The sequence below is a fragment of the Theropithecus gelada genome, chromosome 1 (genome assembly GCF_003255815.1).
Source record: "Theropithecus gelada isolate Dixy chromosome 1, Tgel_1.0, whole genome shotgun sequence".
In the NCBI taxonomy this organism is placed as follows: Eukaryota; Metazoa; Chordata; class Mammalia; order Primates; family Cercopithecidae; genus Theropithecus; species Theropithecus gelada.
In genome coordinates this window covers 112,892,068-112,910,472 of record NC_037668.1, presented here as the reverse complement: position 1 = coordinate 112,910,472, position 18,405 = coordinate 112,892,068, and the positions used below count along the sequence as shown (strand labels likewise).

General features: G+C 40.1%; 1 protein-coding gene across 3 annotated transcripts in view; it reads left to right on the top strand.

Annotated features, from left to right (window-relative positions):
• MCOLN2 (mucolipin 2) overlaps positions 1-18,405 on the top strand; it is a 72,381-nt gene that overhangs the window by 30,826 nt on the left and 23,150 nt on the right. For all 3 annotated transcript variants that reach the window (XM_025402315.1, XM_025402325.1, XM_025402333.1), the window contains 4 exons: positions 4,805-4,978; positions 7,242-7,395; positions 14,564-14,648; positions 14,753-14,849. In XM_025402315.1, coding sequence (XP_025258100.1) covers positions 4,805-4,978; positions 7,242-7,395; positions 14,564-14,648; positions 14,753-14,849 — 510 coding nt within the window. The remainder of the gene's footprint in view (positions 1-4,804; positions 4,979-7,241; positions 7,396-14,563; positions 14,649-14,752; positions 14,850-18,405) is intronic.

Here is an 18,405-nt window from a genome sequence, read left to right as displayed (position 1 = left end):
GGAGATTGACACCATCCTGGGTAACACGGTGAAACCCTGTTTCTACTAAAAATACAAAAAATTAGCTGGGCGTGGTGGCGGGCGCCTGTAATCCCAGCTACTGGGGAGGCTGAGGCAGGAGAATGGCATGAACCTGGGAGGCGGAGCTTGCAGTGAGCTGAGATCGCACCACTGCACTCCAGTCTGGGCGACAGAGCGAGACTCGACTCAAAAAAACAAACAAAACAGAAAACAAACAAAAAAAAACCCCTACTTCCCAAGAAGAAAATTTCACCTCTCTAGCCTGGAATTCAAAGAGTTCCAGTCTCCTTCAACTTGTCTTTCCAACAAGTTTTCATCTGCTGTTTCCTACCCAAATCCCAGTCAGACAGGCCAACCCAATGATTCTCTTCCACATCCTGTTTGTTCCTCCAAGTCCAGGGTGATTCTTTTTCTCCCTCACCTTTCAGGTACTATTTGAAGTCCCATCTCCCCCACTGGGCCTTGCCTGACCATCCAGCACGTGGTTTTCTTTAGTACTTCTTCCTGTCTACATGACTGGTTTTATTTTTTATTATTTTTTCAAGGTGGAGTCTCTCTGTGTCACCCAGGCTGGAGTGCAGTGGCACAATCATAGCTCACTGCAACCTCGAACTCCTGAGCTCAAGAGATCTTCCCACCTCAGCCTTTTAAACAGCTGACTAAAGGCACATGCCACTGCACCTGGCTTTTTATTTTATTTTTGTAGAGATGGGGTCTTGCTTTGTTACCCAGACTATATTTGAACTTGTGGTTTCAAATAGTCCTCTCGCCTTGGCCTACCAACGGGCTGGGATTACAGGCATGAGCCACTGTGCCCAGCCTACTAATTTTACTTTAAATAACAAAATATTTCTGGGAACTATAGTTTACTTTTCATATAGGCATACCCTGTTTCCCCTAATAAAATTGGGAAGGATTAAACTTTTGTTTCCATATAGGATCATTCTAACAAATTTTGCTATTTGGGTGATATCTAATTGGAGCAGATTTCTTGTTTACCATTCCTTGCATAATATCTCACTTTTCCCTCCCTCTCTTTTTCTGTGTTTTTTTTTTTTTTTTTTTTTTTGTGCTCCATCCTCAAGTCTAATGGGATGGGTATGAGGGCTGATGAGAAAGAAAACAATTTTTTTAATTCTTACTCTGAATTCTGCAGTAATTTATAATCTTGAGAGAGGTGTCTACATTCTTTTGCTAGTTCTACTCTTTCTCTCCCATATCTTTTGTACATAATTAGAGCAGCATCTTGTTTTTACCTGGTACAGAATATTTTATCCTACATTGATTTCATAATGAGGTCTTAAATTTACAATCTTTGCCAGACTACACTTATAAGTAATTATTTTTCTGTCTTGTATCATACTCTCAGCAAATCTTAATGTCTAATTAGTGGGACTAGGATGCATTTTGCTGTCAACGCCTTTAAAAAAAAAACCCAGTCATTTGGACAATACCATCTTCCTTACTCTTACTCTGCAGTGAGTGTTTGGTTCTGTCATAACAAGAAAGGGACTTCGCAGTTTCCTTCCCAGGATTTGTCTCCTTTAAGAGATGACTTGAAAATCCCAACCTTCCCCAGTGCTGGGCCATGCATTTTGATCTTGGCTTGTTCTATGAATAGAATGGAGGAAATTTCTTGCTCCTGATGCCAGATAGGGGAGGTTCCAAGCAGAGATTACAACAGAGTCCTCTCATCCCCAAAGCTGAGTTTTGATGAGCTTTGAGTTTAAGGTTGTGGCTTCAGATATCAGCAAACTATATACCACTTTCATGGTCAATTTGTTCATTCCCTAGTTCACATCTATTTTGTTTGTTTGTTTCTTTAGCTTTACTATTGTGGGAGGAATGGGTCTAATATCCCTGCCTCTAGAGTTAAATTGGCAGCATTTCAGTTTAAGAGGTTGTGGGGCCAAGAGGTTGAGAGAACAAACAGACTCTAGAATTAAACAGACCTGGGTCCAGATCCTTACTCTAACATTTTCTGGATATTCCAACCTGGATAAATTACTTGACTTCAGATGTATCAAATGGGATTATATTCATCAGCTGATTCAGTGTTTGACGTTGTGATGGGCATTATTTCATTTCCTGAGTATATGATAGTAGGGGAAAAGGAAAAACATTCCTGTCCTTGCAGAGCACAGTGTAATAGCTCCCTCATAGGGTACTGAGAATTAAATGACAAATAATAAATTTTAGCACAATGCCTGGTTCTCAACAGATAAGAGTTGTTATTCAGTACCATGCAGTGTTGTTCTTTTCCACATTGTATCCCAGCTTGGCTCAGAGTAAGCACTCAGCAAACTTTGATTGAAGAACTTCATTCATGTGTGGTGTGTATACCAGTTTTTTCATATGTGTCAGTAGTTTTAATAAAACTTTGAAGCAATCGTGTGTGTTGTTTCCCTGGTTTACATTTTACCTTTCAAGAGCAACATGACCTTTTCTGGCTTCTCCTACAGGCACCATTGACAGAAATCACATGCTTAGAAGAACTTATAACCTTCTGTTGCTTAATTTTCAGCACAAGTTGGATGATGTGGGACTTCTTATCTGATGTTTTCCTTAGAATAGCTGAGTTTTAGCAGTTGTACAATCCTTTGACATGGCATTTGAGGAATGTGACATGGTGAGTCTCAAATGCTGAACAGTAGCATCTGTGTACGTTCTCAAGTGATAGTTGCCTTTCCTAATTTTGAAAAGCTAGCACTTAAATTCGTTAGAAGAAGCATCCCAAAAAACTTTTTCAGCAGAAGGAAGTTGTTTTTGTAGCATAACACAGATGACGTTGGAATTAGACTTGGCTTCCATTCTGGTTAGGTGACTTAGGCAATTTAATGAAGCTAAATCTCAGGTTCCACATACGTAAAATGGAATAACAGTAGTAACATTTTCATAGACCACTTGGAGTAAAGGAGACACTGCATGTAAAGCAGTTAGCACAGTACCTGGCATATAATAATTGCTGAAAATGGTGACTATTTTTCCTAATTGTTTAGTATTTTTTAAAACGACAAAATATAAAAGCTAAAAAATGTAAACCATGAAAAAAACCTTATGCCTATATGTTGTTTGCATATGCAAATTAATATTAGCTATTTTATTTTATTTTTTTAGAGACAGGTCTTGCTATATTGCCAAGGCTAGCCTTGAACTCCTGGGCTTAAGTGATCCTCCCACCTCGGCCTCCCAAGCAGCTGGGACTACAGCCACAGACCACCTCACCCTGCTAAATTAACATTAGTTTTATCTGAATTGTTCAGAATTGTGTCTTGTATATTATTGTTTAGATGTATCATATTGAACCATGGAATGACAACAAATAACAGAACTGTCAGTGTCATCTAGTTACACTTGCTAATTTTACATATGAAGAAAACAGTCCCAAAATTTGGTGGCTTAGTTGAGTGAGGACTTGGGGCAAACCTTCTAGTCTCATTGTTTTATAAGGCAGCTGAAGAGATCACTTAGGGAGGTGGGGAGAGGTGTGTGGGACAGGGCTTATAGAGATTTGACTACCAGCACTGCCTGTGTGTGTATGTAAGAGAGACAGAGAAGACACGAATAAGAGTGCATGCATGTGAGAGAGTGTGAATGTACACTTGTGCATGTGGGAGTGCGTGCATGATGGGGTATTTGTGTAGCTGTGTGTGTAGTTTCCTAGGTTTTTTGTAAACTTTTGGTGTTAATTTCCTCCATTTTTGGGTTCCAAGAAGAAAACTTTCACTTCTGGTGAAGAGAACCCTTGGGTGCCTAGATTCTGCCAGAATACAATGACAATGAAAGGGAGAATAAGTGGGCACTTTTCAGGAGTAGGTGGATGCTTGGTGACAGTGAATGGGTTTGACATCATACAAGTAAAGCATGCTCTGTTATTCTTTCATGTGCTTTGATACTGTAGAATTTGGTGAGGGAAACTCTCAGGTGTAAATTTTATACAAGAATTCTTACAGAGCTGAATTAATTGAATTCTTTTGACAACTATTACCTCCTAGCTGAAGTAAGTATTTATGTAGGCTACTTTTCAAAAAACACTTTTAAAAGACATATGTAAAACATAGCTGTGATTTTAAAAAATACTACAATTTCTAAATCTTTTTTTTTTTTTTTTGAGACGGAGTCTCACTCTGTCGCCCCAGCTGGAGTGCAGTGGCCGGATCTCAGCTCACTGCAAGCTCCACCTCCCGAGTTTAAGCCATTCTCCTGGCTCAGCCTCCTGAGTAGCTGGGACTACAGGTGCCCGCCACCTCGCCCAGCTAGTTTTTTGTATTTTTTAGTAGAGACAGGGTTTCACCGTGTTAGCCAGGATGGTGTCAATCTCCTGACCTCGTGATCCGCCTGCCTCGGCCTCCCAAAGTGCTGGGATTACAGGCTTGAGCCACCGCACCCAGCCAATTTCTAAATCTCAAATCAATACGATGAGTTACTGCTTTACTAAGTAATCGATTTTGAAAACAATTAACTTGAAATTGAAGTATGAGAAAAATGGATTGAGACTTAGCTGATTTGGATTCTTTCTTTCTTAATTAAAGGCCAGTAGGGTCACTAGTCATTGGGAGCAGTAATCTCTTCTAATTTTATGCTACTTTGAATTGCTGGTGTAGCTTGATGAGGTTATTCTTCTGTGGGACTTGTGTTTTGACATTGATGCTATTAGTATAAACCAAAAAAATTGATATTCTTTTCTGATGTTTATAGGTAATTGTTGATGATAGTGAGAAGACATTTGCCTCCCCTGATAAATGGTATATTTCATGTATTTCTATTTTATTTTATTTTTTAGCTTGTTCGTTTTGGTTTAAGTAACCAGCTGGTGGTTGCTTTCAAAGAAGATAACACTGTTGCTTTTAAGCACTTGTTTTTGAAAGGATATTCTGGTACAGATGAAGATGACTACAGCTGCAGTGTATATACTCAGGAGGATGCCTATGAGAGCATCTTTTTTGCTATTAATCAGGCAAGTGTTTTGTTGTGAATGACCTATACTTTAACAATGTATTGATACGTGGCCTTGTCTTAGCAAACAAACAAAAATTATACATATGTTAAAATATTCTAATGTAAGTTTTGCAGTCTGCCAAAAAATGTTTATTGCTATTTCTGAAGCTACATTTCTTTTTTTTTTTTTTTTGAGACAGAGTCTCCCTCTGTTGCCGAGGCTGGAGTGCACTGCAAGCTCCGCCTCCAGGGTTCACGTCATTCTCCTGCCTCAGCCTCCCAAGTAGCTGGGACTACAGGCGCCCGCCACCACGCCCAGCTAATTTTTTGTATATTTAGTAGAGACGGGGTTTCACTGTGTTAGCCAGGATGGTCTTGATCTCCTGACCTCGTGATCCACCCACCTTGGCTTCCCAAAGTGCTGGGATTACAGGCCTCTGAAGCTACATTTCTACACAAAAGAGTTTCCTATTTTGACTTTTAAAAAAAGATTTATCTTTTTAATTTATCACTTCATACCTACTGCTTTTGGAAAATTACCCCAGATCAAATAGCAAGAGTAGATTTTTAATCTCAGAAGGCTTGATGAAAGCTTAGTATAAAATCAAAGATTCCAGCCTGGCATGGTGACTCATGCCTGTAATCCCAGCACTCTGGGAGGCTAAAGTGGGTTGATCCTTTGAGTCCAGGAGTTTGAGACCAGTCTGGGCAACATTGTGAAACCCCATCTCTACAGAAATAAATACCTAAATAAATAATAAAATAAATAAATAAACAAACAAATAATCAGGGATTCTGTGGCCTTAATTGTGATGTTTTAGCATTAATAACCCTAGCTGAATCTTAAGAATATGGAACATAAAATAGTTGTATGTAGACAGGTCTGAGAAAGCAGATTTGTAGACTTGAAGAAATAATTTAGGAAAGAGAAACTGTTCCTGTTCTTTTCCGTTCATTCAAAAAATATTGAAGTATCTAATACGTAGCAGGTGTTATTCCAGACATTGAGGATGCAGCAGTGAATAACACAGACAAAACACCTTCCTTTATAGAGCTTGATTCTAGAAGGAAGAGTTAGACAAAAAGAAGTGAAATGTATAGTATCAAATGCTGGCTCCCTGAGAACACCACACAAAAAACATGTTGATGAGCAAAGCTGAGCTTATTACTTAGAGTGGTAAGGGAGATGCTATATTGATCAGATGCCATATTGCCTTTGGTAAGGAGGGAGTTCTTTAATGTGAGGGGAGCTTGATTAGAATTAGGTAAGGATGATGATATAATAATTTAGGACTGATGAACATGGCAAGGTGAGGATTGGGGAGGCAGTTTCAAACAATCTTGGAGTTGTTTTCAGACAAAATCTTCCAATTGATATCTATTTCAATGAGTTTTTTTGGATGTTCCTGAAATAATACAGGGACTTTTATGGTCCAGGGCAAAAATTTTTAGTAATAGTAAAATCATATTAATGAAGACAGAGCTAGTAAAGCCCTATTAGTGCAGATAGCCAACAGTAAAGCCATGTTAACGTAAGCTCAGGTAAGCTAATGTTGGTTCATGTTAGTCATTGATGTAAGCTGTGGAGTGTGGATGGCTCATGTCCTCAGTAGATGTTAGAAAGTAATAACTGCTAAGGAGTAAAGCAGGGAAGGAGATGTGAAGTGCCTGGGTGTGGTGATAGATGTTTGTGATTTTCTTTCTTTCTTTATTTTTTACTGCATTTATTTTATTTTTATTTGACAGGGCATAATTGTACCCAGTATATAGTTATGGGGTACAATGTGATGTTTTGATGTATGTTTGCAATTTTCCTTGGCTTAGGGATGGAAGGCCTCATTGAGGTGTGGAATTGAGAGCTGAAGGAGTGAGTAAACCCAGCGGCTATGTACATGGGTCTCCAGGCAGAGGGAACAGCAAAGGCCAGAGGCAAAAATAGGCGTGTGAGCTCCAGGAAGTGCCTGGAGGCCAGTGCAGCTTTGCGGCGGGGCGGGGGAGCCAAGGAACTGGAGTAGGAGATGAGGTCCTAGAGATAAGGCAGGACCTTGGCTTTGGTTGAGTGAGGTGGGAGCCGTCCATCACCATGTTTAGTTTCGAGTTCTGTGAGGCAGTGGCTTGCTGAACAACCTGAGATTTCTTTGTAGTATTTTAAATCGGGAAGTTCTATTGAGGGACATGATGTAAATAATACAAAGTAACTAAAAGTACATTCTATATGCTATAACCTCTGATCAAAGTTTTAAAAGGTCATATGTGGTTTTTATTTGACTATTTTTTAATAGTATCATCAGCTAAAGGACATTACCCTGGGGACCCTTGGTTATGGAGAAAATGAAGACAATAGAATTGGCTTAAAAGTCTGTAAGCAGCATTACAAGAAAGGGACCATGTTTCCTTCTAATGAGACACTGAATATTGACAACGACATTGAGCTCGGTAATGCAGTGATAATTTCATGATGTGCCTTTATCGTCTTGTGGTAAGAGCAAAAATGCCCTCATGTGCTAGCAACCCAGATGGAACAACATTGCTTTAGTGACAGCTAACCTGTCAGGGGCTGACACCCCAACATTGGCCTGCAGAGGGGCTTTGGCTCAGGAAACTGTGGGGTTGTGGCCATGGGACAGGGACAGCATTTGTGGATCTATTTGGAGCAACTCAAAAGATAGTTGGTTTTGGGGTATATTCACAGGTCCTGTTTTTGGGGTTTTTTCCCCTAGGAGGGGATGATTAGGCTTTTTGAAAAAATGGTCTGTATGTGTTAAATGAAATAATATATGTAAAGATGCTTTGTATACTTGTTTTTATTATTTGTAAAATACAGAAATGCTCATCAAAGGTGAATTGTGATTAATAACTCATTTTCTCTCTTAGGAGATCCCTTGGCAACAAGTTAATGGCTAATCAAGTCGAATTGTTTTGTGCTATTTTGTTAAGCATTTAAGAGCATACTGTATGTAAATGCGAGGTGTTTGGCTTAAGACTTTTTGGGTTTTTTTAATATTGTTTTATTATTTTATTGTTTTGTTATTCACTCAACAAACCTCTGGTGTGTAGTCATCATGTCCAGAGCACTCAGTTTTATGTGCTGGGGTTGCAAAGATTAATCAGTTGTGGCTCCTCAAGTACTAACAGTTCAGGAGTAGGGATTCTAACAGCAGTTTAAATTTAGAATACTTTTATTAAAATTAGAGTTTCACATTGATGAGTTCATTTGATCGTACTTCCTATAATCTGATCTTAAGGTGCCTTGATGACACAACAGGAGAATACCCTATGAGACAGAGGTTTTAATTTTTCTATAGGCTGCCCACTCAGAATCTCTTCGTGAGTAAATGTGTCATGTGCTCTTGACTCTGAAAGAACCAGCCCATAAGCCAGCACATGTGGTATCTGGCTCCCACGGTGCTTTCAGAGACCATCTAGAGGAGAGTTACCTGGTTCTGTAGCTGGCAACATTGAAATGTCACTTGTCACTTGTCTTATCTCCCTGGAAGCTTCTGCTAACTTGAGATCTATTTGATAGTCCACCTGCAGGGGCTAATCCTGTTTTAATCTTTTACCTGGTTGGTCAGCTATGCTCTTCCCTGTAGGTGATTCCAGTAACTGTGACAGGAGGACTTGTCCTGTCACCCTCTGTTTCAAGTAAGCCATCTGTCCCTTGTCCTTTTAAAAATATGTGACTCTAATTGGATGTACCATACAGTGGTTTTCCAGTGATTCATATACTGTTTTTCTCAATTGATTTTTCTTGGAAAATTGATTAAAGAAATGTGACCAAAGTCATACCAGTGGCTAGATAGCACTGGCAATGCTGGAAAGCAGGATTTATTTCCTGCCCATTGGGCAGTCTTTCCCTTGTTCATTTCATTGCGCTCAGAATATGGACTATGTTTAACTAAATGGACAGAGGTTGGTTATTAATGAGTTTATTTTAACAGAAATTGCTTAAATATGTTAATTGTATTCTTTGACTTATTAAATATAACTTGTCAAAGAGAATCTTCTGACATACCCAAAAGGTATAATGAAGATTCTTCAAATATGTGATACTAGATTTTAGGCCTTCTTTCCTTGTATATGTTGAAGGAAGCCTGCAGATACAAATAAGATTGAGTTTGACTTCATTCATTTGGCACTGTAGTTGATGTAGGTGAATTAGCAGAAGCTGTTCCAGATTAACTACTTATGAATTTTGCACTATCTTTACTATTATGGGAATCATCCTTCAGTGTTCTAAACACAGATATTTGCCTACACGCCCAGCGTTCCTGGCGGGCTTATATTTAGCTTCACAGCTGATTGTGTAGATCAAGATTAGTGTTTCCCTTAATTTATGCTAATGGGTATATCCCTCCTGGTTCTGCCTCGAGAACTACAGCTTTCCAGGTCAGCCTCATTGGGAGGACTGTTATGAATCCTGTCAAAAAAATGTTTGGCTGGGCGCAGTGGCTCACGCCCTTAATCCCAGCACTTTGGGAGGCCAAGGCGGGCGGATTACCTGAGGTCGGGAGTTCGAGACCAGCCTGACCAACATGGAGAAACCCCATCTCTACTAAAATTACAAAATTATCCAGGCGTGGTGGCACATGCCTGTAATCCCAGCTACTTGGGAGGCTGAGGCAGGAGAATTGCTTGAACCCAGGAGGCAGAGGCTGCAGTGAGCCAAGATTGCACCATCCATCGCACTCCAGCCTGGGCAACAAGAGCTAAATTCCTTCTCGAAAAAAAAAAATAACATTTGAGTAACTAACATTTTAATATAGTGTTTCATTTTCTGTAATACAATTTTTGAGTGTCTTATATTCTTTTCCACATGTTCTTAGCATGAGACATTATGACCATTTCATCATTTTTCCTGCTGTTTTAGGAACAGCAGGAATTTACCCTCCCCCTGAAAGGATGATTTCTTTGGCTGGAGTATTCTGTGAGATTCATATTCATTTGAGTTATGAGGCTGTTACTGTAGATATCAGTTTATTCTGCCTGAAGTTTGATGTTTTACTTAGGGCTTTTGCTATCTTGAAAAAACAACACAAAACGAACAAACTCAGTTTTGTTGCTACCACGTGCTTGGCGGCCTCGGCAGCAATGGCTATAAGTGGAAAGTCAGCCAGACTTCAGAGAGTTCTGAATGAATATTTAAACAAAGTGTAACCCTATAATTACAAAATCACACAAAATTTGAACAACCAAACAGACTTTTATAAGGCAAATTTTACAAATAGTGTAAAATTAACTAACAGAATTCTGTTCAATTTCTGTGAATCTAAGATACCATTTTTTTGAAAGACTCATCTGCTTTAGAGATGCTTAAAAGTAAAAAAAGTTGCATGTTAGAATAAATGAAATACAGGAGAAAAAGGCCTAGGACAGTGTGTGGCACAGAGAGCTTGAACATGTTTCTTCTTTCAGAATATAGTTGTTTACTCAGATCAGTTTAACTTTTTTTTTTTTTTTAACTTCACCTTAGAATAAGAATGTTAGAGGTAGGAGGACCTTACATATCATCATTTTGACCTTTACAGTTGAGGAAACTGATGCTCAGTCAAGGTAAGCAACTAAGTCATGTAATGATTTAGTGACAGTAGGTCTTTCCTACTGAAAACCCAGCAACATGGGCATCAGCTGGGAGTTTATGAGAAATGCAGAATCTCAGGCCATGCCCTAGAGCCTCTGAATCCAAAAGTGCTTCTTAGCAGCAAGCTCCCCAAGTGGTTCACACACGTTAAATGTTTGAAGCACTGGTTCAGTGATCTCCAACTAAAGATCTTTGACTTCACATAGACATCTTTTTTACTGACTTCATCCAGTTCTTCACTGTCCATCACCACCTCCTGCCTTCAGTGCCTTCTGGATCCTACTTCGAAATCTTTGTGCATCAATATCACATTACAAAAGCCGTCAGAATGCTTGCCTCTCCTCCCTTCTCAACTGGATCCACTCAATCACCATTAGTCCCCAGCCTCTTCCATCCCTGTGTCCAGCTGATGCTTACTGGAGAAGTGTGCCAGATAGAAAGAACACCCTCATCTTCTTGCCATCATGTCTTCAAAGCTTCTTGCATAACTTCCTTCCACTTCTTTTCACCCTTGTGTTACAAAGGAGTACAGAGGTGAGGCCACAGTTAAAACCCTCACCAGAGCAGCGGGACACACTCCTTTCAGTTTCTGGGGAGTTGTGCCCTTTCTCTAGAAAGGTGTACCCAAATTTGCATCTCAAATCCAAACTTCCCTGAGCTCCACGCTCCTCATATATCCAACTGACTATCTGACAACTCCGCTGTGTTGCCTAATAGGAATTTCAAAACTGCTGTGTCTAAAACAGAACACTTTTAGCCTCCCCTATCTCCCTACCTACCCTGTGGCCCAAGCTGTTTCTTTCTTAGACTTCCCGATTTTGAAAATGATACCAACATTTTCATATCATACTGTAATAACCTTGGTTATTCAAGCCTTGTACTTGAAGTTGTCAGTTGCCCCATTTTCACTGCCACCATTGTCATCCAAGCCACTACTTGCTTAGATGGTCTCCCTGCTTCTGGTCTTGCCTCCACCAGCCTCTTCCCTGCCCTGCAGAAACTGCAGTGGTAAATCAGGTCATACCTCTTCCAGGCTTAAAAATCACTGGTGGCTTCCCATCCCATTTAGAATAAAATCCACAAGTCCTTGTAGAAACTAACCTCCTGCCTGCCTCTCCAGACCCCTGTCCTCACATTTCTGTTGTAGCATCCTTTCTGTTTGTTGAGCAAGCCAGGCTCTTTCTTGCTTGGAGGCCTTAGTGCTTGATTTTTTTTGTTTTCTCCTATTTGGATCTATGCATAGCTTAGACTGGGTAATTTATAAAGGAAAGAGGTTTAATTGACTCACAGTTCTGCAGGGCTGGGGAGGCCTCAGGAAACTTACAATCATGGTGGAAGGGGAAGCAAACACATCCTTCTTCACATGGTGGCAGGAGGGAGAAGTGCAGAGCAAAGTGAGGAAAGCGTCTTATAAAACCATCAGATCTCATGAGAACTCACCCATTATCACAAGAATAGCAGCATGGGGGTAACTGCCCCCATGATTCAATTACCTCCTACTGGGTCCCTCCCACGACATGTGGGGATTATGGAAACTACAACTCAAGACGAGATTTGGTTGGGGACACAGCCAATCCATATCACCCTTTTAGTTATTCTTGTTCACTTTATCTTCAAAGTACTTCTCACACTGTGAAATTATCTTGTATATATTTTTGCTTATTGTTTTTTCCCCCACTAGAATGTGAGCTCCATGAAGATGGTGACCGTGTCTGTCTTGTTCATTGCCTTAGCTTCAGTGCCTAGCACAGTGCCTGGCTTTCAGCAAATATTTACCGAATAAACGAATGAGTTGAGTACGGAGCCTGGGTCTTTGATATTCTTCTAAAATATGTGCTCAGAGGTCAACCTCCTCAGTGCACTGGTAGAGCTCAGGCTCTAGAACCAAGCACAAGTAGATTTAACTTTTGGATAGCGAGTAGCTACCTGTATGACCTTGAGGAAGTTTCTTGGCCTCTCTGGACCTTGGTTTGTTCATTTGTGAAATGACAGTAATAGTGCCTATCACACAAGATTGCTTTGAAGATTAAATGGGATGATGCATTAATTGAGATAATATATGAAGTCCAACACAGTGTCTGGTATGGAGTTAAGTGCCTAATATGTTTTTGCTATTTCTATCATCAGTCTTTTCCTCCCTAAAAACAAGTTTCTTTTGACCAACTGCCCTCACTGTACTCATTAAGGTCTAATCAGGAAAACCAACATTGAATTGTTTTCTGACACTAATACTCCATCTGCCAAACACAGGGAGACATACTGTCTGCAAATGTCTTTTAAAAATATTATCTCTATTGAGTTGTCTGTTCAGCTCTGGGCCCTGTTTTTGGCTCAGGACATCTAATTTTCAGTAAACATAAGTGTATCCCGTGTATCAGGACATATTTTGAGTGCCAGCTAGATGCTAGGCAGTGGGCGTTTAGCAAGGTGCAACAAAGTTGTGCTCTTGATCTCAAAGACCTTATACTCTAGTTGGAAGGATAAATAGGCAAATGAAGAGTTGCAGTTGTGGAATAATGCTTTTAAAGAATCAGCCAGTGAGTTTTCCAAGATTCATGGACACCTACTAGGTGCCAGGCACTGCACAAGGCCCCGACTGCACAAGGCCCTGACTTTTCCATTTCAAAGTCAGCATGGAAGGGGCAGCAACAGCCTGGGCGAGGGTCACCCATGCTGGTTTCATACCAATTCTGTCACTAGGTTTCTGTGGCCTTGAAAGGTACTTGTCTTTAGAGCTCCTTGTTTCCTGCTTTGTAAAACAAGGGTGTTAGCCTACACAATAATGAGACTAATTTTTATGTGAGGTTCTTGGAATCATTCTTCTATCATTTACAGCTCATAATTTGTTTTTGCTTGAATACAACCTGTGTTCTTTTTCTTTCTCTTTATTTTTTTTACTTTGAAAAAGTGCCAGACTTACCAGAAAAGTTACAAAATAGCACAAAAATTTCCTGTGTACCCTTCATCCAGATTTCCCCAATACTAACTTTTTTTTTTTTTTTTTTTGGAGATGGAGTTTTGCTCTTGTCACCCAGGCTGGAGTGCAGTGGTGTGATCTCGGCTCACTGTAACCTCCGCCTCCCAGGTTCAAGCAATTCTCCTGCCTCAGCCTCTTGAGTAGCTGGGATTACAGGCGCCCACCACCATGCCCAGCTAATTTCTGTATGTTTAGAGAGACAGGGTTTCACCATGTTGGTCAGACTAGTCTCGAACTCCTAACCTCATGATTTGCCCACCCTGGCCTCCCAAAGAGCTGGGATTATAGGCGTGAGCCACAGCACCTGGCCGGTACTAACGTTTTATCACATTTGCTTGATCATTCTTTCTATGCATAAACATTTCTCCTGGAGGTGCAGACATGCTGTTCCTTTGCCCCTAAATACTTCAGTGTGCATTTCCCCAAAAAGAGAACATTCTCCTGCACAACCACTATACAGTCCTCAAAATAATGAGTTAACATTAGTACAATACTATAATCTATAAACCCTATTCACATTTCATAAATTTTCCTAATGTTCTTTATCATGAAATGAAAACTGCGCTCAACTCCAGGATCCTATTCAGGATAACATCTGGCATTTAGTTGTCATGTCAAGTCTTTTTAGTCTAAAGTTTCTTGGATTTTGTTTGTTTAACTTTTATGATATTGATACATTTAAAGAGTAGAATGTCTCTCACATTGGGTTTTTCTGTTTCTTCATGACTAGATTGGGGTTATACATTTTTTGGCAGGAACACCACACAAGTGATGTCATGCTTCTCAGTTCATTGTATCAGGAGGTACATGTCTGTTTATCTCATTATTGTGATGTAACTTTGATCACTTGGTGATCAAAGTTGTGGTGCCTGCCAGGTTCTCCACTGTGAGGTTACTATCATTTTTCCTGAATAATTGGTAAGTATTTTCTAGGGAGATACTTTGAAACTCCCTAAGTAATCTGCTTCTTGTCACACTTTTGCCCACTAGTTTTAGCACCCAATTCCTGCCTGAAACAACCATTTCTTGTTCTTTCATTGCCCTAGATTGTGTTCACTTAGACCTTCAGGACCTTTCCAAGGACCCTCCGGACTGGAAGAACTCATCATTCTTCAGACTGGAATTTTATCGGTAAATACATTTTAAAGCGTTATTCCCCAAGAGATGAGGGTGGGAGAAGGATAATAGTATAGTAAGATTATGACAATTTATACCTTTCAATATATTTTATTCAGGCTCTTACAGGTTGAAATCTCCTTTCATCTTAAAGGCATTGACCTACAAACAATTCATTCCCGTGAGTTACCAGACTGTTATGTCTTTCAGAATACGGCAAGTATCTTTGTTTTACTATCCACTTCCTTTTATTTTTCCCTACACTTTTTGTTGATGCAGGGTATAAAACGCAGCAGCCTACAGATGTGTTAAATGCAGTCGTGTTTAAAACAGATGTAGCGATACAATATGGTACTTTTTTTGTTTGTTTCCGGAGACATAGTCTCGCTCTGTCACACAGGCTGGAGTGCAGTGGCGAGATCTCAGCTCACTACAATCTCTGGCTTCCAGATTCAAACAGTTTTCATGCCTCAGCCTCCCGAGTAGGTGGGATTACAGGCATGTGCCACCACACCTGGCTAACGTTTTTGTATGTGTATTAATAGTAAAGACAGGACAGAGTTTTGCCACATTGGCCAGGCTGGTCTCGAACTTCTGGCCTCAAGTGATCTGCCCACCTAGGCCTCCCAAAATGCTGGGATTACAGGCATGAGCCATCATGCCCAGCCTCATTATGGTATTGTTGATCCAGAGACCATTACTTCTGAAGATGAAGCAAGCCCTTTTCAACTTTTAAAAACTAAGTTTCTACATTGAAAAGAAGAGCTTAAACAATTGGCTTTGACTTTCTACTCTCCTAATACATTTTTTAAATTGTTTATGCCGGGTGCAGTGGCTCATGCCTGTAATCCCAGCACTTTGGGAGGCCGAGAGGTGGATCACGAGGTCAGGAGATGGAGACCAGCCTGGCTAACACGGTGAAATCCCATCTCTACTAAAAATACAAAAAAATTAGCTGGGCGTGGTGGTGGGCGCCTGTAGTCCCAGCTACTAGGGAGGCTGAGGTGGGAGAATGGCGTTATCCCGTGAGGCGGAACTTGCAGTGAGCCAAGATCGTGCCACTGCATTCCAGCCTGGGCAACAGAGCAAGATTCTGTCTCAAAAAAAAAAAAAAAAAAAAATTGTTTATGAAGGTGTTTTAAATGTCTATAGTACTCTTCCCAGCTTTAGAGGAAGGTCTTTGCAAGTGTTGTAGCAAATGTTTTCAAACCTCGAGGCATAAACTGCTCCACTGATGGGAAGACCAGTCTGCAAAGTAGCAGTTGTTTCTCTTTTTATTTTGGGAGGGGGCATGTATGTACAGTAGAAGAGATGGTGCACTTTTATGGGGAAGTAAGCTGCCTTCTCATTTTCATAGACTTTCTTTCTTTGTCCTTCTCTCCTTCCTTCTTTTTCTCCCTCCCTCCCTTTCCTGTTCCTTAAGGGACTAAACTGAATGCCTAGCTGAAAGTTGTATATACTGTCCTTTAGCAATTCAGAAGAGTGTTTCATTCAACTATCAATAAATACTTAATGAGTCCTTACTATGCACCAGGCATTTTGCTATGCCCTAGAGGCACAGTGGCCCTCAGGAAAGCTTACAGCCTAGTGGGGGAAACAGAAAAACAAGTAAATGAAATAAAAGTAACTACTGATTATGATATGTGATAAGGAAGAATGTCTCCAGCTGCAAGCTCTCTGGGGTGGGTGGGCCAGAGGAGCACTGGGAGCATCTGCAGGGATGAGGGAAAGGCAGGAGAGGAGCATGGAGTTTGGTCTGCAAGGATGAGGTCATTGATGACTTTGTCATGATATGGTCAGAAGTGTGGGTTTAAAAATATTGGCTTTTCATTTTTATTTTGTTCTTTGGACTTCTATCTGCTTTGAGAAAAGCATTTTAGGGGCCCTCCTGGAGGAAACAGAGACCTTGAGTGCCAGTGCTAGTGAAGGTTTAGTTATAACTTACAGGTATAGAAATGAAGATGGTATGGTTTAATTCTCAAACCTCTGGTTTGAGTGTGTGATCTTCTTGGGTAGACTTGGCTTGTGTTCAGAGACAGGCAGGTGCATGTGGATTTGATCATCTACATATCCGCTCTCCAAGCTCTGCCAGTGAACTTTTTGGTTTTCTTAATGTGTTCACCCTAATAAGTACTTGGCACATATCACTTATAAACTGTAAATGATTTAAATGATTGATTTAAATTTCATAAGGTAGAAGATTGAGGGCATTTGGACATCTTAAGTTCAGCCTGCAGTCTTGGAGCAATCTTTGTTCTTTCTGAAACCATTATATGTAGCTCTTGAAACAAATAGAAAAATAATTTCTAGCCTAACAAAAACTAAATTTCATACCCAAAGAACTAAATTGAAGGAAATGTTTTTAAATTCAATTCAGAATAATAAATGAGATCATTGTGTTCTTTCAAAGATTAGTTAATTTTGGTTTTTATTCCTAGGACTGTTTGTCTGTTTTGCTCTAGGATTTCTCTGAACCAGATATCTGATATCCTGTATTTAGTAAAACTTCACATATTAGCCCTTTTAATCATATTTGTTTCATTAATAACAGAAAGTTGTGAAGAAATCCTGTGATGTGAACATTTTCATTGGTATAATTCTCTTTGTTGCCTTAATTTATGTCTTTATTGTGAGTTCCTTAGCCTCTAATTGTACTTGTGTTTGTTTTTTACAATTTTGACTTAAAACCTTCATACTAGAGGACTGAGAGATTTATATAGCACCATTCCAATACTGGGGTATTCTGAATTTGATTATAAACTTACCTGTACTGTTGAGTTTTATGCTTTCACATGTTTTCATGATCACAATTATTGTTTGTTTCCAGTTTTAGTGCTCCTTCAAGCATTTCTTGAAAGGCTGGTCTAGTGGTGAAAATTCCCTCAGCTTTTGCTTGTCTGGGGAGGGCTTTATTTCTTCTTCATTTCTGAAGGATGGCTTTGCTGGATATAGTATTCTTGACGACAGGTTTTTTTTTTGTTTTTTTTTTTTTTCTTTAAACCCTTTGAATATATCATCTCATTCTCTCCTGGCCTGATGTTTTTCTCTTGTAGCGGTTTTTTTTTTTTTTTTTTTTTTTGAGACAGAGTCTCCATCTGCTGTCCAGGCTGGAGTACAGTGGCACCATCTCTGCTCACTGCAAACTCTGCCTCCTAGGTTCATGCCATTCTCCTGCCTCAGCCTCCCGAGTAGCTGGGACTACAGGCACCCGCCACCATGCCCGGCTAATTTTTTTGTATTTTTAGTAGAGATGAGGTTTCACCATGTTGGCCAGGATGGCCTCCATCTCCTGACCTTGTGATCTTCCTGCCTCGGCCTCCCAAAGTGCTGGAATTACAGGCATGAGCCACTGCGCCCAGCCTACTTGCAGCTTTTAGAATTGTCTCTGTCTTTGACTTTTGACAGATTGATTATAATGGGCCTTGGAGAGAATCTTTTTGGGGTGAATCTAATTGGGGATCTTTGAGCTTCCTAGATCTGGATGTTCATATCTCTCCCAAGACTTGAGAAGTTTTCAGCTGGGTTATTTGAAAAGACCCATCGTCAATTTCAGAAATTATTTTTATTTTATTTATTTATTTGTTTTGAGACAGAGTCTCAATCTATTGCCCAGGCTGAAGTGCAGTGGTGTGATCTCAGCTCACTGCAACCTCTGCCTCCTAGATTCAAGTGATTCTCATGCCTCAGCCTCCCCACTAGCTGGGATTACAGGCACCTGGAACCGCACCCAGCTAATTTTGTATTTTCTATTAGAGGTGCTGTTTCACCATGT